The following is a 25,015-nucleotide window of genomic DNA, read 5'->3' on the forward strand; positions in this document are numbered from 1 at the left end:
TGTTTTTAATGAAGTCCATTTTTTGTACACTTTACCATAGGCTTTATAAAAATGAAATGCTTATTGAGATAGTCTATGATCCTTGTATACTAATTCCAAACCTGCCTCCTTCCTCTCTGGCAGGGAAGATAATCTGGAGGAGGGATGTGTCAGTCCCATTTACTTCTTTTTATTCTCACTACATATATTCACACACCTCCAATTGATCATATCACTTTGTACTTTAAAAACATGTTTCAGTTTTCATTTTAAAAATATACAAACTCCAAGCAAGCCAAAGCAGATAATTTTACTCCTTAATTTATGAAAGACTGCAGCTGTTTTACCATGGACAGGATATACATTAAAGAAAGAAAGCCTAGGTGGAAAAAAAAGTTGTCATCTTATTACTCTCTTGCAATGCCTTGCTCTCAATGCCATCTAGCATTCCCCTGCCCTGATGCCCTGATGCTTGTTAGTGGCATTTATACTCTGTGCACAATGCTCTTACATCTTCAAATATGGTAGAGCAGTTCAGTAGCTCCACATAATACAACAGAACACAAGCCCACTGGATCTGAACATCATCACAGCATCATGCTAATAAAAGAATTAAGAGCATCCCATAGGGAAAGACAAGTCCTGTAATTAGCCTTCAATGTCAATTAGCTCTATGACTCTCTCAGCAAAAGTCCCATCTGAGATAGACTAAAAGATCAAAAGTTTACTTCCTCACCTAAATCACTACCCAACACTGGCATATTTTAAACTAGTTAGGTAGAAGAATAAAATAAAATAAAGTATAAAATGAAATAAAATAAAATTACTTCATGTGAGACATTTATCAACAAGCTTCAATCCAGAAAAGAATTAAGGACATAATTACAGCTATCTGAAGAACTTCTGGAAACTCAGTAAACTAGTGATCTTTCCTTCCAGGGCAGCATAGGAGAGAAGAATCGCCCAAAGTTAAATGTTAAGTTCCACACAGATCCCACACTAGATAGTGCTCTTTAAAGAACTGGGCATTTCTAGCAAAGTACAAGGTGAGTCTAGAAGAATATCTTGCTTGCCTCAGAAAGTAAGCAAGAGCTCACAAAACAATGAGGGCAAGCCAAAAGACATAGAAGCCACCTTGAAGAAACTCACAGTAGCCAAATCTGATACAATTTAAACATTCCAAATAAATAAAGGCAAAACAGAGCAAATACTAAATATAATGCCTAACTACATGATTCTGTTCATTTAAATACATAGACAAATGGCAAGAAGAGAAAGCTTTTCCTTATAATAAAAATTCAATTGACAAATGCAGAAGAAATGATAAGAAAATCACCTTCTGCAACCACAGAATAGTAATTCAGCAAAATTAAAAAAAGAGCTTCTGAAACAGTGAATCATCATGTGACAAGGGAAAGAGCACTGATAAGCAAAGTACCTTCCCAAAGCATTATCTAAAACCAAAGCCAGGGGAGGTAACTTCCCAGTGAAAAAGCCTAGCCAGCTCCACCTTTACCAAGAAACCAGAGTGCGTGCCACCAGCAGTGGTCAGATGGCAATCTGGGATGGGAGGGGAGAAAAATGCAGGGCTGTCAGAAATGAATCACAATGGAAGTGTTAAGTCACTCAGTGTACAGCCTTTGCCTAGTCTGTACAAAGTCTGACCCCAGCACTGCCTGCAAACAAACACAGTATTAGTCTACTTACGAAAAACACCAGAGAAATCCTACATGTAAGCAGAGGGAGATCCTACACTGCATCCTTCACACACTTTTTAATGTCATAAAGTCCAAGAAAGATCAAGGACCTGCTCTAGATTGTGCAACAATACCATGCATAATGCTGGATCAATGAGAAGCAGACAGCAAAACCTGTATGGGGTCTGAGTATAACCATTCGTTTTCTAGTTGTATGACCATACTTAGATGTATGGGGAATCTCACTGGTGGAGGAAATATACACCAATGTACTCAAAGAGTGGACACTGTCATAATTGGAACCCAACTGTCTCCTAGAAGACATGTGATCCCCTGAGTTTGGAACAGTTGGAACCTTTAAGAGGTAGTCTTCTGAAAGGTCTTCAGATGGTTACAGTGTGTGTTCCTCTTCTCTTCTGTTTTCTGGTCAAGAGGTTAAGTGATTTAATTCACCACAGGCTCAAAGTCAAGGGACTAACACTGAATGGAACGGCCTTTTTTCTTTATAATCTTATCAGTTCAGCTACAGAGGGAAAAAAAGCAGACTAACTAACATGTAATAGTTACTTTCACATGGCTCTGTGATTTAAAAGCTCTGCACTTATTTTTTACACCTTATTTTTTTTAGAATACTGATGTTGTTTAAAACAGAAAACACATGACACCTGTCCTGTAAATATAATTATGACTACTCATAAGAAGGACATAAACATTGGAAGTAAAAGTCTTAAAGGAAATCACTATATTAAATTTTCTTCTAAGAGGTATTTTTTAACTTTAAAAGTCCTCTAATAGTTAATTCTCAAAGTTGTAAATATTCATAAATAGGTCATGTTTAATTCAACAAGACAGTGGGCATAATAAAGCAGCTCCCTAGCAAGACAGAAGAGAAAACATGGAGGCAAACGGTCCTGTGTCCCTTAATCAGTAAGATGCATATGCTCCCCAATGTCAGCTTGCTTCTCAATATATACAAGATCTCTGAAAAGCAAAACCAGGTACCTTGATTTAGTGGTGTGGCATCCACAATCTGAATACCGTTCACGGAGCACTGGGACCCACTCAGGGGTATCAGAGTCACCGTTCCCCCAACATTCTCAAAGACACAGTGCTCACTCTCCAGGTCGAGACCATGAAGGACTAGAAGAGGAAAAGAAAAGAGAAAGTTGGTCCCCACTTTGGTGTCTGCTATGATGATTCCCGACTATTTATTTCATTTTCCTTTTGAACACCTTTTCTTCTCCAGAAAAGTGCTGTGGACAGTTATGTTTAGAGAGTCTATAATGTCAAGTGGCAGAGACAGAGGCATGCATTGATGATCACCTTAAAGGTTCTGGCTATTCTCCCTGTAACAGTGAGCTCTGCCATAGCAGCTTACTCTTCCTAAATAGGAAGATGCAGTTGAGTAGCTTGCTTTACTGAGACTCTCTGCTCAATACTGACAAACTGCCACCAGTCACAGGGAGACACAAGAAAGAAAGCCTCTGTGGGTCTACGACCCATGAGCACCTTTGTACTTTCAGATAATGTCTCCCAGAAGCACAAAGCAGAGGCATGGCATGTTATAGACCTCAGGAGATCCTAGAAGCTTCCAGAGGCTTCTCTGAGGTGCCCAGTGCCACAGCATGGGCTGTTTCTGAGACCTCTGAGAGCAGCCAATTGCTGATGGTTATCTGATTATCTACGAATATCTTGGCAATGGCAGACATGAACACCTCTCAGTTTCTCAGGAGTAGCTCCCACTTTCTCTGCAAAACTGCACCACTGAATGTCTCTGGTCAGAGAACATTGTCCTTATCAACTGTCATCATTTACAGCTACTCCCAAGATCAAATGCATAATTTAAACAAGGGGCTTGCTGGAAGAGCAGACTCAAAAGTACTTGAGTCTGGGGACTTCTGGAATGGTCTTTCAGCTCTCCTCATCTCTAATAAATACTAAATGAGCAGCAATGGGCTCATTAGCATATTCTTGATAGAAAAGCAAGTTCCTCACCAGCAACTCTAAAAGTTTCTTGAAGTGGTGTAATTATTCCCCCAATCACCATTGTGCCCCTCTACATGTATATACCAACTACCACCACATTCTCCACCACAGACTGCCTGAGGGATACTCAGAACACTGTGCAGGCTGTCATCTTCTCAGGCTGAATTGCTGGCTGGCTGTATGCCTTATGAAGACTATAGGACACCCAGAAATCCATGCCTTCTGATGTGGGCCTAGTCTCATACTTTGCCATCATCTCTGTATAGAGAACTGTCTATATCCTGCCTTTAAAAAGGTCTAGGATCCTTTATCCATGTCTGCTGGCTTATTTCCTTCAATCACTGTGACAAGTACAGAGTGACAGGTGTACTGTGATTTAAATAACTATACTAGCAGGATAGAGAATGTATGTGGGGTGGCAAAAAGAAGTCATACTTCTAATTTTTTCACTAAATTAACTGTGCTTGCTATTTAATTGAGTTGTGGTCAAAATTGCAGGTATACATATACCAAGAAACGTGTCAACATTTTCTCTTATAACTACTACAATGTCAATTAAGAAAAAAGATTAATTATTAAATATGGTGTTTTAAAGTTGCTGAGAGATCATTCATAGAATCTTACCAATATCTTGCTCTGTTGAAGCATCTTCTCTGCCAACATAAGTCTGACCTTCCTGAGAAGAAAATTCAATAATATGCATTAGTAAGGGCAGAAGAACAGCCTGCTTCTCCACTTCTCATTCCATCCTGATACATTCCACCTTCCAGGCAACAGAATGACCAGGGTCTGGGGCATGCAATGGCCTCAGTGAGCTGTGTACTGAACACTGCAGTGGTACCCTACGTGGTCTAAGTTCCAGCACCAATGCAGAGGCAAACTGCTCAAAAAGGCCAAGCTCTTGCAGTCTGCTTGGGCCATCAAATTCAAGGATACTTCAGATCCTTTCTACAGATTTCCTCCTTCAGTGGACAAGGGTTTCTTTGTGTTCAAAGATGCATGATATGAGAGGTCACAAAACCCAAGACAGAACAGCCTCATTTGGAGTATTAGATCAGAGAGAACACATTAAAGTCAAGGTCACAGAGGCAATCCTTGAGGACTGACAAGGAACTCTGCTCTGTAGAACAGTGAAAACTATTAGAACCAAGCCTGACTGTCTAACAGTAAGGTCCCTTTTATAATTACCAGGAATAATCAGCAATTATGCACATAACAAATCCCAGTTCTGGACCCTTGTTCCTTCCTTGGTTTTTCTGCCGTTCTTCCCCCTCTTCTCTCCTTTTTTTCTGATTCCACAGAAGAGAAGCCAAAATGGATGACTCATCATTTAACTTCAGAACTCTATAAACACAGGAACTTCAAATACCACTGAATCCCAATGAACTGTAGAAAATCCCCAAAGGCTCAAGGATTTGTTGTATATTCTTTAACTTAATAGTTGTATTCATGGCCATAAAGTATTCTAATAAACCTTGCTGGAGTCTAAGGGGAAATCTGGAAACAGAATTAGAACGTTCCACTTAAGCAGTTTCTACCTTCAAGTGATACAAGATGATCCCAGTACTCAGAAGGTCGTCATCAATGCCAATCAAGTGAGGCAGCTCAGAGTCCAGGACCACACCGATCCCCTCCTTCCTGAGGGCCAGAGTCTGCTCCTGAAATTAGGAAGAGAGAGAGCGAGAGAGAAGGAAAAGGTTACTTTGGGGACAGACAACTTCTCATTAGGTGTTCTTTAGATATTTGAAAGAAGTCATATTTTATTTCTTATAATAAAAAACAGAAAGAAAAATGGACTTTAAATTTCATGTGGAAAACCTGGCAGGCAATAGGCAAAGTGAACTTGGAACATATAAAATGTTCAACATAAAATGAATTAAACTTTTAGCTTTATATATATATATATATATATATATATATATATATATATATATATATATATCTTTTCAAAGTCAATCTCCAGGCCCATCTCCGTTAGCAAAGACTTTACAATCACCCTCTATAAAGTAACCTTTCTTCCTTCTTCAAATCCTGTACGCTAATAACTAGAAGTCTCTTTAATTGGCAATCCTTCTCTCTGGTCATCAGGTTGTACTGAGCATGTTCTTAAGACAACAGCTCCCCAAATGAGCATAGCCTCTCTACACCAAAGGTGCCACCCAGACGCCATACCATCTTCTTAGGAAGGCAGATCACTTCTACCTACAGCTGTAGCAGTTCTTCCCACTCCATTCATGAGGTGGTTTTAATGAGGAATGTTCCCCGGAGTCTTAGGTATATAAACATTTAGTCCCCAGTTGGTGGCACTGTTTTGGGAGGTTTAGGTAGTAGAGCCTTGCTAGAGGAAGTAAGTCACTGAGACCAGGCTTTAAGATTCAAAACTCCCTACCATTTCTAATTTGTTCTCTCTTCTTCCTGCTTGCCATGGAAGGTGTGAGCTCTCAGGTTCCTACTGCCATGGCCTGTACTGTCATGTCTCCCCACAACGATGGACTCTTATCCCTCTGAACTTTAAGTCCAAGTAAACTCTTTCTTCTACAATTCGTCTTGGTCATGGTGTTTTTATAACAGCAACAGCAAAGTAACTAACATAAACCACAGCTCCCATCACCTCCCTCAGCCCTGCATATCCCTCTAGCCCCCATATTTGCTTTGTGTTCCCTAAGAGAAACATCACAAGCCCCAAATTTCCCTGTACTTTTCCAGTTCCTCCCTGCTACTCTTTTGAAATTACACCATGGAGGCTGTCAATCTTGGACTCTATTCATTCTCACTCCCTAGATGATGGACCTCATCGTGACTCTTGACTTACCACCCACCCACATGCTGAGGCCTCTTCAATCAGAATTGCCAGGACGTACCTCTCCCTTAAATTCAATACTTGCATACTTTTACCTGTATAACTCAGTACCTCTATATAAATACTAGATTGGTAGCTCAAACTAAACACATGAAAGAACAACCAACCAAAAAACAAACCCCCTCAAGCCTGCAAACTATCCCGCCCATCTCAGCAAACGCCAACCTTCCTTACAGTTACTCAGATGAAAAACTGTAGCAACACTTCTCTCCTTTCTTTCTCTAAATTCTACATTCAGTGTTAAATCTACCCTCAAAACACACACCAAGTCTAGTAATAGCAAACTCCTGCACTATTTTGGCCTACCCTAAAGCATCATTTCCTTTCACCTGGATTGCTGCAATGACCCAAACCATCACTTAAATTCATAATCCAGCAGCTAGAGAGATGTCAGAGAGAGTAATTCAGCTCAGATACCTAAATGGCCTCTACTGTTGCTGAGAGAAAAGTTAGTCTTCATAACGCTTTACAGGTACAGCCTGGCCTCATTCCTTCCTAAGCTACATTAATTTCCTGCCACTGCCTCCTGTGGTCCCCAAACCTGCTGGCTAACCCAATTGTAGTCATTCTTAAGCACTGGTGGATACCTGGCAGTATCCCTGGCCTCTATTCTCTAATGCTGATGATACTCTGCAATTCTCCAAGGTAGTGGCAACCAAAAATGCCTCTGAATAGTCCCAAGTGTCCCCTGGAGTACACAAACAGCCTTGGTTGAGAAACATTCCCCTTTATGGATATATAACATGCCTCATCACTTCCTTCATGTCTCAGTTCAAAGTTCCTCACTCCACCCCACTACAAAACATCAAGGACCAGCCTTTCCCAGGCGTACCTGTTTCCCTTTTTATCAGCTCTGCAACTCACTTTTGCCAAGGGATTGCCAAGTGGGTAGGCACAAGAAGTTACGGCATTGTGTCATATATGAACTCAGAGCAATCCCCCAGAGAAGAAATTAACAGGCTTATGTCTTCACCCCCATGCCCAACTGGTCCAAAACTAAATTCAAGGCTCTGGAGAAGTTCAAGGTAGAAAGCTGACAGATTCTAAAAAAATTAGGGTGTAAGTTTCAGATAAACTAAGCTGTGCTGAGTCTGAACTAAATCATACCCAAGTGTGTGGCAATGTTGTAGATGTGATGGATGAACTGGGTAGCAGATCCTAGCTACTGACCAGGTTTTCCAGGCAGAGAGACTCCTAGTGAATATCTCCCCAACTCTCACCTACCATCAAGACACATTTCTCTATCTCAGAGCTGACACCTAAGTACTCTCTAGCTTTTATTTTTGGGAAGAATCTATGTACTATGGTGCCATTTAGTCAGGCAAATAACATACCACCTAGAATTCACTAAGCAAAATATTCTGAACCTCTCAAGCTAGTATCAAAGCAAAACTCAAATCTTAACCTTAAAGAAGTTCCTGATAAGTTCAGGGATAGGACACACAGAGTGGGGGAATCCTTTGGAATTTCCTTCTCTGGACATTAAGATTTCAAATGCACACTTGGAAACCTGGAGCCACACAAGAGGTTGATAGAACGAAGGGATCCAGGAAGATGGGTTTAAAAAAATACACATAAAAATCACCACTTGGAAGAAAGCAATTTAATTTAACAACCGTTAAATAGATATGCAAAGAAATGACCAATGCATAAGTTAGATTCTAGAAAAGGAAATGGAGCGTATTATTGTTCTTCAATTATTCCTCCTATCAACCAAGCTCTCATTCCATGGCTGGGAACCTCAGGCTTTGAGGTCAGGAGATTCAGTAACATTGATGCCAAGACCCTTGCAAATCATGGCTAAAATGAGCACACTATATAGAATGAGCACTACTTCTACCTCTCCTTGATAGGTTCAATGCCTCTCCTCCTGATGATGGAATTCCAACAGAAATGAGATGCATGTGATTTCATATACATACATACATACATATACACACACACACACACACACACACATATGGAGAGAGAGAGGGGGAGGGAGGGGAGAGAGAGAGAGAGAGAGAGAGAGAGAGAGAGAGAGAGAGAGAGAGAGAGAAATTCAATCACGCAGTTCTATCTATAAAACAATGTCCCACTGGAAGGTCTAGTCTCTAAACCAGGTGATAATGCTTCATGAAGGCTAGAGGCTATGAGGCAATGAGCTGTTTCTACCACAGACACGAAAAGAAAAGTGACTACTCTCCTAAGTCCAGAGCCAGATGTGTTTTCTTTCTACAAAAACCATGGATGAGAACCCCTGCCACCAGAAAATAAATAAGAAAGAAAGAAAGAAAGAAAGAAAGAAAGAAAGAAAGAGAAAGAAAGAAAGAAAAGGGGATATTTTAAATCATAACAGTTCTGACATAAACCAGAAAAATCATTTTGGATTACATCCAAGTTTACTCTAATGTTCTTTCCAAAAAAAAAAAAAACTGAAAATAATTTTTTTCTTCCTTGACGTAAGTCCTATAGACTTTGGAAAGCATTGGAAATTCACAATTTTGGAGCTATTGGGTCAAAAGCATTACTTGTCCCCACTCATCCCAACACACACACACACACACACACACACACACACACACACACACACACACACCTGTACATATATGGCATGGGCAAAACCTGCACTCAGAAAAGTTTCCCAGGCTGGAGAGTGGGGCAGATGAATTTTTGATTAATGCTGCCCTAAAGCTCCATGACATTCAAGCTGCATTCGACTACATGATATTATAAAAGTGTCACCTCATAAAACTGAAAACGAGGGTTTAAATCATTGCTCAAGTGAAAAAGTAATTTCAGACAAAAATATCTATCACATATAAAATATTTATTGAGTGGCATCTACTGTTATACATAATTTATGAAACACCTCTTGGATAAGACAGAATGCTTAACATAACGGTGCTGGCTCCCCTCCCATAACTCCTGGCACAATGGACCTCAAAGAAAGAAGTAAAATATGTAGAGTTGCAGATAGCTTACAGTGAAACAAAGCTTGGGTCAACAAAATGCATTCGCATGAAAAGGGAACCTCAGAGTGATTACAAGTGTCAGAACAGCATCAAGTCATCTTAAACAATGTGGCTCTTACATCTGCAAAAAAAAAAAAATAAGCTCAATGTGTTTTGCCTCAACCTCCAGAAACCTATTCTGGAGTAAAACATTTCTGAATATGAAATACGTGTTCAGGTGTTCCGTGCTGAACATGAGACAGAGCACTTCAACCACTTTCTAGGGACTTCAGGTGAGGTAGAGGGTTGCAAGCAAGGCTTCCTGAATTCAGAGATCTGAAATTTAACCTTATAAGGATACTATCTGATATGGAGGAGGGCCTTGTAGCCACCACACGATATTACAGTGAACAAGATTCAGCTTTTTAAATCATGACTTTATCTTTAGTTTCTCACATTGAGTCATATAAAATTCAACCACTTTCTTGAATAAATGTAAGACCAACAGAAAAGCGTACTGAACTGGGAGTGTAACTCAATGGCAGAGCAAGAGTTTAGCTTGCTTGAGGTCCTGGCTCACATTAAGTCTGCTAAGAGGCAATAGTCATGCCAGGCTCACCTTAAATCACTCAGTGTGTGCTTGCTATTTGGTACTAGATGTAATGATTTTAAAGTGTTTTCCCCCAAAATAGTTAACAATAGATAAATGTCAGATTTTTTTTTTTTTTGAAATTTAGCCATATATTTTACCAACTAGTGACACTGTATAGCTCTGACTCACAGAAAGTGCAGTTAACCTCTGTAACCCAGAGCACAAACATGGCAAGATAGGGCCATGATAGAGACCTACATGATAGCACATGCCTAGTAATGGGTGGGAAGGAGAAAAAATATCAAGGAGACTGTAATGCTTCTATAAAAATAAAAGCCTAAAAAAAAAAAATAAAATAAAATAAAAAAAATAAAAGCCTATAGCAGAGGTTATCTTTCTATTTGAAAATCTGGACACAATTTAATCTAACAGATGGAAGATGGAGTATTTGTTGTCTTTCAACAAAAATGCATCTTTATTCTACGAGATATTTCATAAAATATCCTGCGAAATTTAAAAAAGGCACTCAGGGATCAGTTGTGATAGTTTGTCTACAATGTCAACTCGATTGCACTTACAATTACCATAGAAATGCACCAAGGTACCTCTATGGAGGTGTTTCCAGAAAGGTCTAACTGAGCAGGATAACCTACACTAAATGCAAGAGGCACCATCACATGGACTGGGGTCCTAGACTAATACAAAGAAGTAATCAAGCTAAACACTAACATTCCTTGTTCTCTGCTTCCTGAATATGGATGCAATGTGACTGGCCATCTCATATTCCTATCACTACGATTTCTCCATGATTTCTTGCCATGACAGACTGTACCCTAAAGTGAGACAAAATAAACCCTTCCATTCCTAAGCTGCCTTTGTCAAGCATTCTGTCACAGCAAGCAGAGAACTGACTAACATCTCTGTTTACTATGTATATATTTTTTCATACATATTTTGGTAAGAAGACCATTTTCTGTTTAGAATTGTGTTCCTCCTGTCCTGACAACTGAAGGGAGTCAATGGTACCAATTGATGGCCCTATAGTGGACTGCATTTCCTTTCCTATGAAACACTGAAGAAAGGACTCCACTGTCTCCAGAAACTCAACATTGCTGGTGGAAGTATTTTGTCAATCTGACTTTTAGCCCATGGCAGACAAGTTGGTTTTCAGCTTACATGTTTAAAGAAATATCCCACTATCCTTGAAGTTCGATAGTGTGACTAGGGCAGATCTCAGCCTTGAACAGTCTTTCCATTCTCCCGAGACACAGTACATTATCCCAATCTGCAGACTCCGTTTTCCATTATATGAAAATTGCCCTGTCTTACTTTCCACTCTTGGTTGCATCTCCAGGAACAGCAATTACCCCAACACTGCACTCTCTCAGTCCCTCTCTTCTAGCTTCCAGCCACATGAAGAACCAGATCATCTTGTCTGTGTTCACTCAAGTTATCCAGCATTTACTCTAGTAACTTGATTTTCAATGCCATCTACTATTTTCCTTGAGGTTTCTAATTTTATTTATTAGTTCTACAATAATGTCGTCTTAGAACTCAAAATCATTCTTTAGCCTACAATCTCTCTTTTTCATCTCCCCTGCTTTTTATTATCATCTTGCTTTGTTTATGAGTTCCTGCTTCTCATTAGCCTGTTCCATGGAATGAAAGAACTGTAAAGCTCCCCTTCTTGCCTTGACATACGTTTTCATCTAGATAAGGATCGCTTTGTCTTTAGATGGTTTATGATTTATATTCATTCTCTCCTCCCCTACTTTTACATAACAGTCCTATTTCTTTTCTTCACTAGAAAATTCCATATTACTAACACAAGACTCCTGTTCCATAATATCTGTGACCCCTCTGCTTGGAAGACCGAGTGGTCTGCATTCCTGACCACTTTTCCCTAGCCAGGCAACAAGAGGAGACAGAAGATCCTATTGAAGGCACCTCGGAGACTCTGGGCTCTGCCCTCTTTCACATTACATGTCCTCTAGGAGTTCCTCCTCCTGCTTGGAAGGACCAATTCCAAGGGATGAAGGGAGGCAGCTCCAGCTTCCTAGCCTTTCACCAGGACTTCCAGCATCAGCTGCCCTCGTTCCACCCCGGTGTCCACCATCAGTACTACTGCCCTTCAACAACAGGAAAGAACAGCCTTGTCACTCTGGAGACTGGAGCACACTGAGGACAGGAGTTTAGGATCTTCACGGATTTGGCTTCTGTGGCATCCCACCACATTCCTGCCTCCTCCTCCTCCTCAGCAGCCAGCTTATGACTTTTGCTCATCTGCTTCCTTTTGTGGATTTCATGGGGCTGTTAACATGGGATGTGTATGTTGCTTTTCATTATTTCCTCATTTCTTTGAAATCTGTGATATTATCTCCAACTAATTTTTTAGTACAGAAGTCAAGAATAGTATTACAACACTCTGTAACAGGAGCTTACTTGAGAATAAGGATGCAGAGGCAGAAACCAAGGGCATGAACACAAGAAGCCAGTAGAGAATCACTTTAGCTGACAAACTGCAAAGTATTCTCTCTGGGAAGATGGCGTTGGTATTGATTTACAGACTGTGGAGGATTTGAGAACTGTGAAAACAGAAATTGGGTGCAACCACAAAAGATGAATCTAGCACAGATGTGTGGGCTGAAGGGGCTTAAAGAAGAAGGGGGCGGGGACAGTAAAGAGAAGGGCAGTTGGAAAGTTGGTGCAGAGGTCAGAGGACCCTTGGGACAAATTTAGAGATTGGTCAATCTAACATACAGAAGTGCCCTGATAGTGACAGAGGATTAGCCTCTATCATAGGAATCAGGCTCCAGGAAGAAGAGGGCTCTGGTAGGAAGGCAGAGTGAGAAGCTCATGAGGAAAAGTACTAAGAGTCCACCTTGCATCTCTATCTCAAACCACAGGGCAGGCCATCCCTGCCTTGCCTGTGTGCCACAGCTGTGAGCACCTACAGCTTCACTCCCCATGGCCCTCACCTGGTCCTAGCCACCTCTGACATGCCCGGTGAAGGTGGTCGTTGTTGTTGTCGTCATCGTTCATCATCTTCCTCCTCTTCCTCCTCCTGCTCCTCCTCCTCCCACCATATACTCTATTCTCATACAGAAGTTAGAAGCGTCTTCTCAAGGTTTCAAGAAGCCAGACTAAAGCCCTGCAATGGCCTTCCACGTGTTGAAAGTAAAACAATGCCCTCATCTCACTTAATCCTTCCTCTCTCCAACCCTCTGACCTCTTCTTCCTCCACTCTCCACAGGGCTCCCAGCATCCTATCACAGCAGTTACCTCTTCAGGATGGGGCCAATGAACACCAAACTGCTGAGCAGTCTGCAGGGCCAAGAATGTCACTAATCAGTAATGTATTTGTGTCCCTTGACAGTCAAGAGATGCCCTTAGACCTGAAAACAGCAGTGAAAATGGCCAGAAGAAGACAGAAGCCGGAAGTGAAGTCTAGCTAATATTCTAATAGACAATCACAAACAACATGTCTGCACCTATCAACTCAAACCAGAGAGACGCACATCACCTGTGATGTCACAGAAACTGAAGGGGAATGCAAAAGCAGTTTCCTCATGACTTTGAAACAACCCGTGTGTTCCTCTGGTCAGGAGGAGCATGTCTGAACAGATGGTAGGCGGTCCCAGGACTCAGCAGGGCACAAGTGGGAGGAGAAGGGCCCAGCTCTCTTCTACTCTGTGGAACTAAGGAATCTAAATTTCCTGGCAGGACTGGCAGTTGGCCCCTCAACAGTAAATATGGTTAATATTGTCCTTTTAATGAACAGAAACTCTCAGGGCAGTTCAATTTCCATTTCAGTCCCCACTGTAGGAATTATTTAAGGACAAGGCCTAACTGTTGGCATGCAGTTTGGAAAAGATACTATATAGGTCTTTTTGATGAAACAGTCTTCTTTGCTGAGCAAATCATCCAGATGCTGGTATTTAAATTATGCAAAATACATAATACCAATTAAAGAAATTATGTGTGAAAATATGCAAGAGCAAATTTCCTCACATTAATATTTAACTAGACTTTTTAAGTGGAGCAGGATCTTATGATCACAAGTACTTTAGTATATTTGACCTAAATGGGAGCCTAAAATATCCAGGAGGATACACAGCTCCACAAGGCTATTTTCTGTAGAGCACTGACTTCAGCGAAGGGTGGGCAGCTAAATGCAAGGATTATTCTAAGTGGGACTCTGTATTCCAGAAAGCCTCAATCTGACGAGGGCCTTAAACTCTTGTCTCCTAAAGCTCCTGGATCTTATTTCTCAGCCATGCTCTATGCCAGGCTTAGCTCTGCCTCTCAGCCTTGATTCAGAGGATAACATCCTCTGGTTCACCAAGAATCCTTCCAGGTCTTCGCATGCTCCTTCTGAGAAGTTTGTCCATTCCTATGCTGGTACAAAGATCACCTCTGGTGAATGGGCCCTTTTTTCCCCACTAGACAGGGTTTCTCTGTGTAACAGCCCTGGCTGTCCTGGAACTCGCTTTGTAGCCCAGGCTGGCCTTGAATTCACAGAGATCCACCTGCCTCTGTCTCCTGAGTGCTGGGATTAGAGGCGTGTGCCACCACCACCTGGCTTGTTTAGTTTTTTTAATGGAGAAGGCAGAGCGTAACTCCCTTTTCCTCCAATAACAGAATATCCAACTGGATTACTAAAGCCTAATCAGTCTCACAAACCAAACTGTCTAACAGCTGCTTTCCCTGAGGGCTGGTAGACTGTCAGGAACCCACATCAATACAGAAGAGCGTCCACATCCCAACAAGAAACACAGGGAAATGAAGTAAGCCCCACAGAGAGAGAAAGAAAGTCCATCCCAGGTCTGTGACACTGACTAAATACACTGTCTTCTATGAACTGTCTACCACCCAAGTCCAATCCCTCTGAGAGTTCATGTCATCTACATTGCAGCTCAACTCAACCTCAGAAAATCCAAAATGAGAATATAAACACATATCTTGGTTGCATAAATGCTCTGGTAGTCGAATGTATTTTGCACAAGAACTCCTGGAAACAATATACTACACTCAGAAACATAATTAATAAACCCTCAGCAAGATAACCTGCAGTGAATCAAAAGGCCATACAAACTCAGGTTATACAGGAAAGGGTGTTCCAAAGCCCAAATAGAATTTAGAGTGCTGGCTGTACAGGCCTCGGAAGTTTATTAAAATAAGAAACATAATCCATTTTCAAACACGGAATCACATTTGAAAGCTTCTTCTAAGGAAGGCACATGTGACTAACATTATAGAACTTGTCAAGGGTCTATGAAATGAAAGACCAGACATAAATTATGTTTGCTGGTCTGAGTCATTAGCAGGAAGCAGTGCACCAAACACAAAGTGTCCCTGAATGTTTCAATCACACATTCATTTTTGCTAATAGGAACAGTGTGAGCAAGACACTTACCTGAATATATAACTCTCACAAACATGACCAGTAAAGCTTTAAAAAGAAGAAAACTCCTAGGCCATCAAAAACTCAAATCTCCATTCATTAAAAAAAACTACGTGTTGGGTGTGGTTTTACTCAGAGCCCTCACTCAGGAGTCTGGAAGAAGGATCATATCAGCCCAGAGTTCAAGATTTAACCTGGACAATTTATTAAGATGAGACCCTGTCTCAGACAATCAAACAAATGAAACATATTTATTTATAAGGTTTAATAAACTGGATATTGTGTCACTGTGGGAAGCTGTTTGGTGGTATCATCTACAGGTAAATAATATCTACACCATGTGATTCACCATTTCTACTCCAAAGCCCTACCACAGAGGTGGGCCAACTACAATCATAGGCTAGATCAGGCTTAAATGCTGAGTATTTTTATATTTTCAAATAGTAGAAAAAAAAACCCAAAGAATATATTTCATGAGATGTGAAAACTATATGAAACTGAAACCTTAATGTTTTACTGGAATATGTGTTCCATGTTCCTTCATATATGTGCTATCTATGGATGCTGTCTGTTATGACAGCAAAGTGAACCAGCTGCAATATGCATAGTAGGGCTGCAGAAAGGAACTGGTTACGCTTCAATGGCTCTTTGTAGCAACAGTTTGCCAACTGCTGTACTATACATACATGAGTCCAGGGGAAAATGGGCTCAAAACTGCATAGCAGTTTATTTTAAAGCAAAACCCAACCAACCCTATAAACTACCCAGATATACATAAGGACTTTGGAATGGGTAAACTGCCAGCGTTTGTCTAGTGAAATAATACATAGTTGATTCTCCATAGCCGTTTGTTCCACATCTGCACACTCAACTGCAAATCAAAAGCATCTAGAAAAAAACCCCAGAAGTTCAAAAAATCTGAATTTGCAGAATGCCAAGCACTACACCCATTTCCCATTAAACAAACAAACAAACAAACAAAACCCCATAGGTATGCCTTGCTAGAGAGCCCTGTCTCTTCAAAGGTCCTATCTCTCTGCAGCAGTTTCTTAGCTGAGGACTGCTTATCACAACCTTGTCCATAAACTGTGCAGTGAAGCCTTTCTGTGACTGCGAACAGCTTCTTCTCCAAACATCCTCTGTACAGGCAACAACCAACATGCTGGCCTCAGCATCCTCAACAAGGACTTGAGCATCCTCAGAGTTTGGTGTTATAGGCACAGGAGACTTAGAACCAATCACTCGCAGAGACCAAGACACAACTCTATAGTAATGAGAAAGAACAGCTACAGAAGACATAAACATAATTTTAATAACGCAGACAGAGAAGAAAAATGTTATAACTTTTATGAAGATTTCAAAAACACCCAAAATAATCTTTCCATATAGAAATCAGAATCCTGGTTATCTTTCAGATAGTAGCCAGGAATAAGACACTAGGTGGTCCTGGTGGTGGGATTTCAGGCTAGAGTATGCCATTTTTTCATTTAGATTTTTGGCTACCAATTGTATTCAGTTTATGAATGACGTGAAATGAGCACATGATTTTGCAAAGGTTTGTTATACGTTAATAATTCAATACGAAGAGAAGCAGGGAAGGACAATGACCAGAAAAGGCAGGTGCAGGATAACAACAGGACGACAGAGGACAAGTGAAATGAGTGCTCAGTGTGTCATCTGGCACATTTTTCTAGGCTCTTCACCCACAGCTGTCTCTGTGAGCATGCCCAGACTTACAAACAAAATGAGAAGCAGGCATAGGCCATCAGGCAATGAAGAAAGCAATATTAAATACTGCTTCAAAACACCACTGGAGGTGACCACAAGATATACCTAGGCTTCTAATGCTGATGAGCTTATGAGACTGAAACAACTGAGAAGTCCAGGCACTAGAGTAAAGTGTCACCCTTCACCTCTGTACCTACCCACTTTCGGAGGCTGATTGCTTTTCTCAGAAAGCCTTCTATTGTTCACATCAACACAAGAAACAAACCAAGATGGCAAGCACACTGTTCTACTACTATGCTATTCAAATCATGGGTTTGTGTGTTACCCAGTTTCTCAAAGGCTTTCACTGCAATGGATGGTATCTATCATCTTTGCTCTAAGGGGTAAACTTTCATAACAGCAACAGAAAAACAGACTCTTATGGCAAATGCTCCACTCAGGATAACATCAGAGAGTGAGGCTCCACACAGTCACAGAGGCAATTACCTCTGCTGATGCAAAGCTATCATCCATAACTCATCCGGTGCAAGCTTGTAGAAGATAAAAAGCCAAAGCACACAGAAATAAAACATTGTATTAGTTGCATGTTCATGGGTCAGGAGTTTGGAAATGGGCTATCTGCACACTCTACCCAGGGTCTCAGGGGACCACCACAAAGAGTGATCCATATTTGCAGTCTCAATGAGATTCAAAGTCTTATTCCAAGTTCATTCAAGTCATTGGTAGAAATAGGTTTCTGATGGCTCTAGGATTCTAAAACTTTTTTTTCCAGGCTGTATGCTAAGGAATACTCAGTACCTAAAGGACACGTATAGGTGTCAATGGTCCTGACAAATGTCAGCTTTCTTTTTCAGAGCCTCCAGGAGACTCCAGATGCTATGGTAGCTCCATCATGATGTAATCTATTCACGGGCTGGGATCTCTCACTTTCTACTTTCACTTACTTTGGAGGAGGCTGCTTCAAGGTGTTTACAGCTAAGATTAGGAATTGGTCATCTCAGAACTCTGACTACCACAAATGAAAATATAAATCCATTCACTTGTAGGTATTTCGTGTGTGTGTGTGTGTGTGTGTGTGTGTGTGTGTGTGTGTGTGTGTACATGCATGAAGTCTAAGGTAAAACACTGGGTGTCTCCACCTTAACTTTGAACTTTGAGACAGGGTCTCTCAATGAACATGGATCTTACCTATTTGGCTAGGCTGCAAACCTCCACAGATTCTCCCATCTCTGCTTCTCCAGTGCTGGGATTGCAGGGCAAACCATCATGCTCAGCTTTTACATGGTGCAGGGGACTGAAGTCAGGTCCTCATTGTACAGCAAGCACTTTCCAGACTGAGGCAGCTCGCGATCTGATATTTATCATTGTTAAAGCACCATCATTTTTTAACACTTTAAATCTTAGTTTCACATAACGGTTAGCTAAAACTAAACTGCACTTTCCTGTTTTATTTCATTAATAAAAATGTGTATACTTTTCCCTACATATCTATCCATCCAGTTTCAGTAAACAAATTACACAAAAGAATATTCAATTAGAGGAAATTAAGCCATATCTTCATCATGTCTACTCTATAGATATTCTCTGAAATAACTCAGGAGGCAGCATTCTCCAGGAACTGTCCTTCCTACTCCCTCAACTTTAATTTCAATATTAGATAAACACAGGGCATTAGCCAGGCACAGACAATAGGAAAATACAATGTTCCTCTACAGAATCTATGCATAAACCTATGTACCAATAGAAGATTATGTACCTAAAAACAATACAAAGTATAAGTCAGTGAAAAAAAAGAAGGCCTGCTACCAGGTTCAGTTCCCTTATAGACGACTGTGGTGGAGATGGTGCCCACGGCCCTCTGCACTATGGTAGCACTTCATTTCCATTTCCTTGGTTTTGAACACCGTGGATGCTCCTACGATCTAACAACAGAAGATGGAAAGTATGGGTGTGGTTTATGCATCTCCTTTAGGGAAACATGTTTTGCTCTGATTCTGATTCTTTTGGACAGTAAGCCCTTTGTTATCTTAAAATAGACCAGTACTCACTGTACCCAGTAGGGCCCTGTCCTGTTTTGCATGTTATTTGGGTTCTTGCCATAGGACTCTTATTGAGCTTGAGAATTAATGGGTACCTGGACTTTTAAGTTTCATTCTAGATGGGGTATGGAAAAGCACTCTCATGCAAACGACTGCATCCTGAGCCCCTACTTACGACCTGTGACCTTGGATAAGTTCTTAATCTTGCTCCATCACAGTTTTGTAACATGGGACCATCAGTATCTATTCCAGTGTGCTTGTAACATCAACTAAGACATGTATACAAAGTACTCGGTGCCCTACAGAGTACACATGAAGTCCAGCAAAACCTTTTCAGTGTAATCTGGCCAAACAGTAGACATTTGTGATTTATTTTTACTTACACATCAGAAAAAACAAAAAAATCTTTGGATTTGGATTATAAATAAAATCGAGTTTTAGGTTAACTCAACTGAGGTTAAAAAACAAAACAAAACAAAAATAACAATAACAACAACAACAACAAAAATAAACCCCTTTTCTGGGGCCAAAATGTATGCAGAGTTAGCTTTCACAAACACACTTACAGGTTTTCAAGGGAAAAGGAATGAATACAGAAATACTGGAACTATGATGGATTTATATCTCAATAAAGACATCTATGTTCAACATACCTTAAATCAAAAATGCGTTTGGTCCATCTAACCTAACAAGCACCCGCCTCTAACAGTAGCCTCATTTGTGGTTTCTCCTCATGATAACACTATTGGCTCTGGGGTACAGCTCATTACTACTGCTCAGCATTGAGATGGTAATGTACATTACAGTTAGTACAATCAAAATTCAGAGTTTGAAATTTAAGAAAACTTTTTTTTTGTTTTGTTTTGTTTTTGTTTTTCAAGACAGGATTTCTCTGTGTAGCTTTGCACCTTTCCTGGATCTCGCTCTGTAGACCAGGCTAGCCTTGAACTCACAAAGATCTGCCTGCCTCTGCCTCCCAAGTGCTGGGATTAAAGGTGTGTGCCACCACCGCCCAGCTTAAGGAAAGGTTTTAATGAGTACAAACTGCTTTTACTCCATTGTAAAGTTGAAAAATGGTAGGTAGCGCCATTAGAGGGCCAGACTGACTATATGTTACGAGCATATATACTTATTCATCCTTATCTTCACTCCTGCCCAAATCTGTAACAAATGTATATGTGATAACTAAGGCTCAAAAAGCAGGACCTTAGAAAGGACCTGGCCTCAGAAATAAATGTGTGTGTGAATCTATTCATTTATTCATTCATTCTTATGATATACATACTTACACAAATACACACACACACACACACACACACACACACACACACACACACACACAAGCTTAATAAATCCAGAGTCACTATCACAAAGGTCCCTACAGGCACTAATTTAATAATAATTTTAAACAAACAATTTTTTTTTTAATTTTGCAGTACAATTCAGTTCTACATATCAGCCACGGATTCCCTTGTTCTCCCCCCTCCTGCCCCCCTCACCTTTCCCCCAGCCCACCCCCCATTCCCACCTCCTCCAGGGCAAAGCCTCCCCCAGGACTGAGATCAACCTGGTAGACTCAGTCCAGGCAGGTCCAGTCCCCTCCTCCCAGGCCGAGCCAAGCGATCCTGCATAGGCCCCAGGTTTCAAACAGCCAACTCATGCAATGAGCACAGGACCTGGTCCCACTGCCTGGATGCCTCCCAAACAGATCAAGCCAACCAACTGTCTCACCCATTCAGAGGGCCTGATCCAGTTGGTGACCCCTCAGCCATTAGTTCATAGTTCATGTGTTTCCATTCATTTGGCTATTTGTCCCTGTGCTTTATCCAACCTTGGTCTCAACAATTCTCGCTCATATAAACCCTCCTCTTTCTCGATAATTGGACTCCTGGAGCTCCACCTGGGGCCTAGCCGTGGATCCCTGCATCCAGATCCCTCAGTCGTTGGATGGGGTTTCTAGCACGACAATTAGGGTGTTTGGCCATCCCATCACCAGAGTAGGTCAGTTCGGGCTGTCTCTCAACCATTGCCAGCAGTCTGTTGTGGGGGTATCTTTGTGGATTTCTGTGGGCCTCTCTAGCACTTTGCTTCTTCCTATTCTCATGTGGTCTTCATTTACCATGGTCTCCTATTCCTTGTTCTCCCTCTCTGTTCTTGATCCAGCTGGGATCTCCCGCTCCCCCAAGCTCTCTTTCCCTCGACCCTCACCCTTCATTACCCCCACTCATGTCCAGGCTGTTCATGAAGATCTCATCCATTTCTCCGTCATTGGGCGATCCCGTATCTTTCTTGGGGTCCAAACAAACAATTTTTTAAAAGTAAAAAATGGCTTAGAATTCTAAGTACTCTCAGATATCTTGAGTAGCAGGGAGGACCTTTTTTCTAGAAAAGTCAGTTTTGATGCCCCTGTGATGTTTTGTCAAAGTCTTCTCTCCTAGTAGAGAACATGTGTCGGGTTCTATTTCACATAATCGTGAGAAACTCACTCGGTGACACGCAGTATGACTCATGGATGGTCTGCAAACCATTTGCAGTAAGTACACAAATTAAATACAAACACTCAGAAATCTTAAAACCCATTCATCAGTAACTTTACAAGTATTGGATATAATACAACATGAGACTTTATACTTTTGAAATCTGAAACTGACCATCGACACTGAAGATAACTTGCTTCCTATGGGAATCTGCAGAAACGGAGAGCCCACAGCCCAGGGGAATGCAGAACCCACTGTTGCTGCTCTGATGTCTACAATACCCATGAAGAGTATGACAGATACGGCACAGGAAACGGATTCTGTCATCTCACAGGAAAAGCAGTTTGTGATCTTTAATGTGAACAACATTTACCTTTGTGCTTCAGCTAAACCATGAGGAAACAATGAAGACAGCTAAAAATCAATTCTTTGCTAAAAGATAAATTCAAAAGTTTAGGTAAAACCATAAAGGCACCCCACTGTGGTCTTAACAAGAACAATGGCAAACATCAGACAATTCCAAAGGCAACAGCTCTGTGGTCATTATCAAGCCACCAGATTGGGGTTAGTTTTCACTTTAATTAATCTAATGAACCGGTTGTCTGGCTTCGGAAGACATTTTTTAAATGTCACTGCACACCTCAGGGCTTCAAGTTTCTCCTACTCCATCTTGATTCCATTAACTCTTGCCCATGGTGACATTTTACGTCTGCATCCCCATATGCCCTGATAATGTGGTCAATTTGTGCTTTATTAACCCAATTAAAATATAGAGATGTTAAGGAATGGAAATTTACAAAAATTAGAACAATTCCTTAAAATAGACTATATCTTCAATTTTAAAAAAAAAAAAGTATGTAGGAATATAGCTACCAGATTAGGTTACCTAAAAGGCTGAGATTCTAGATGCTAGATCTAATTACAGGAGAATATAGCACTTAAATCTTAGGTACTGTATTAATTTAGGATAATTTAGTAGTCACACTAAGTAAAGCTGGATTTCTGATGGCTGTGCAGCTTGGATAGAATGTGCACCTATATAAAACTCATGGGCAAGTTTGAGAAAATACTAGAAGTAAAAAACAACAATCCACTCACATTCACCAGCTCTAGCCCCACATTACCTTTTCTACAGCACCTTATCTTTTCTAAATGGGTCTTCCCAGTGTAAAGCACCAGGCAAGCACTCCAACATGAAATGCCTGCTCCCCTGGAAACTAAGTGAGCATTTTTTAAAGCCCTTGAAATCACGGATCATGCTTGAACACATGAAAAGAGCAAAGAGCTAAATACATCTCTTCAGGGGCTTATTTGATTTGCCTTAGATATGGGACACTTAAAACTTTTTGTGTGTGTTCATTTTAAGTTCTCCTTGCTCTAACAAAACTTACTATGCCTATAAAAGACTCCACTCCGAGTTCAGTAACCAGTTAGTGTTGCAGACAAGGAACAAATCACAGACTCATTCTGATGGGGAAAAAAAATACTGCTATGCCTTTGATTGCTGTCTTGAACTTAGATCAGAGACCTGCTTTCCAACTCCAGAGATCTTTGGGCAAAGGAGGAGGTAAGTGGTCCAAGAAGGTAACTGACAATTTCATCAAGAGAAAGGTGTGAAGGGGTTGGATCACGGCCTATACTCACTTCAGTAAGCAGTCTGGAGGAAGAGGCATGAGCATCACAAGTTTCAGGCCCTGTAATAAGAAAAGAGGAAAGGAGGAGAAAGTAGGCGAGAGAAGGAGGAGAGGGAAAAGGAAGATGAGGATGGAGAAGGTGAGGGATAAACGGTTGGGATGGAGGAAGTATGATAGATAGGAAAAGCCCACTGAAAATGCACCCGACTTAAAGCTTCAAGGAAGGCACTGGCTTAAGGTGGGGACAGATAAACCAACAGCAGCTCTTTCATCCTCATCTGCCTCCTGCTGAAATGTTAATAGAATGCCAAACAAACTGAAAGTTTAGCCAATACTTTGGAATTTAGAAACAGTGTCACTGAGCCAAATGCTGAAAAATTTTGCATCAATACAATCATGGAAGGTGTCTGAGGAAAAACAGTTAGGTCAGACAGAAGGACAACTTCTTTCCAGGAAGCTCCACATCACTGTTGTCAGTTTTGGTAAGAAGAATGGCCTTCCTAAGACAGTCTAGTTTATTTCAGGATTCAGATCCCACTATCCCTACTGATGCCAGTCTTTTCTCATCAGTTATCACAGCTGTCATCACAGCCAGGTAGAGGAGCAGGCCAAAGCTCACTATGTCTGGGCACATAATAGAGACAACGGAAACAGGCAAAAGGAGGCACAGCTAACCCTGTGTCCCATAGGAAAAAAGTTTCCATGCTGCATTTATGCTACAGAAAGAAAGTAAATGCTTTTACATATTGTGATGGACAAACACACACACACACACACACACACACACACACAACCTTGTTATCTGCCCAGCAGGTCTATGCTCTGCTCAGGCTTTCTATTACACTGCTCTTTCTGTCTGTCTATAATATAATTAAGAAATGTCTCCCTCCCTCGGCTGTGATTCTCTAAGCATGGGGACAGCCTCTCACTCAAGTTTTGTAACCCAGTACTTCACAGCACCTGCCTGGTACATGAAATCTACTCAAGAGGTGATGTCGGGTTTAAATGAGCTTTAAACAAAAAGACATGCAGCATTTAGAAACAGACATAGTCATATTTCAGATCCACATTTTGATCTTCAGTTTGATGACAGGAGTTCAATACTCAAGAGGCTTGAAAGCACCACTCCTTGGAGAGTGGAACGGAAAATGATGAGCAGGATATATCTTACCCTGGGATTATTAGCACAATTTATTTTCAATGACAGGCAATGTGTAAGCATGAATGGAGTATGGTGTGGCTCAGATGACAGTATCATCTTCTGCAATTCCTACACATTCTTGAGCAGGTTTGGGTCATTCTGTATGTCAATGTCTCTTCCACATTCTATAGAAAATAAGCTTGTCAGCATATACTCTGCAAGCTGTCTTCCATATTCATATAGGAAGTACATCTAAAAGATACAAATGAGAGACTCAACAAGAGCCAGTCATTTGGTATCACACATAGCTAATGTATTTAGGGAAGACATTTTTGTAATTGTAACTTGTTATCTGGCCTTCTAGTGGGTAACATGTATGGCACCAACCAGAAGATGCTGCTGGACCCAAGAGACACACAAACATCTCATGGAATAGTGAGGGGCAGGGAGAGGGGAACAAAAGCACCTCGGCCATGTGGGAAGCATGGAGTATACTAACACTCCTCTTGACAAATCATAAATGGCTAAAGCTAAGGCCTCACCAG

General features: G+C 41.0%; 1 protein-coding gene across 2 annotated transcripts in view; it reads right to left on the reverse strand.

The window, feature by feature from the left end:
* Positions 1-25,015, reverse strand: part of Kif16b (kinesin family member 16B) — a 279,683-nt gene that overhangs the window by 140,499 nt on the left and 114,169 nt on the right. For both annotated transcript variants that reach the window (XM_059261536.1, XM_059261535.1), the window contains exons 13-15: positions 5,201-5,320; positions 4,287-4,338; positions 2,679-2,816 (exon numbers count right to left, since the gene is read on the reverse strand). In XM_059261536.1, coding sequence (XP_059117519.1) covers positions 2,679-2,816; positions 4,287-4,338; positions 5,201-5,320 — 310 coding nt within the window. The remainder of the gene's footprint in view (positions 1-2,678; positions 2,817-4,286; positions 4,339-5,200; positions 5,321-25,015) is intronic.

The sequence above is a fragment of the Peromyscus eremicus genome, chromosome 4 (genome assembly GCF_949786415.1).
Source record: "Peromyscus eremicus chromosome 4, PerEre_H2_v1, whole genome shotgun sequence".
NCBI lineage: Eukaryota > Metazoa > Chordata > Mammalia > Rodentia > Cricetidae > Peromyscus > Peromyscus eremicus.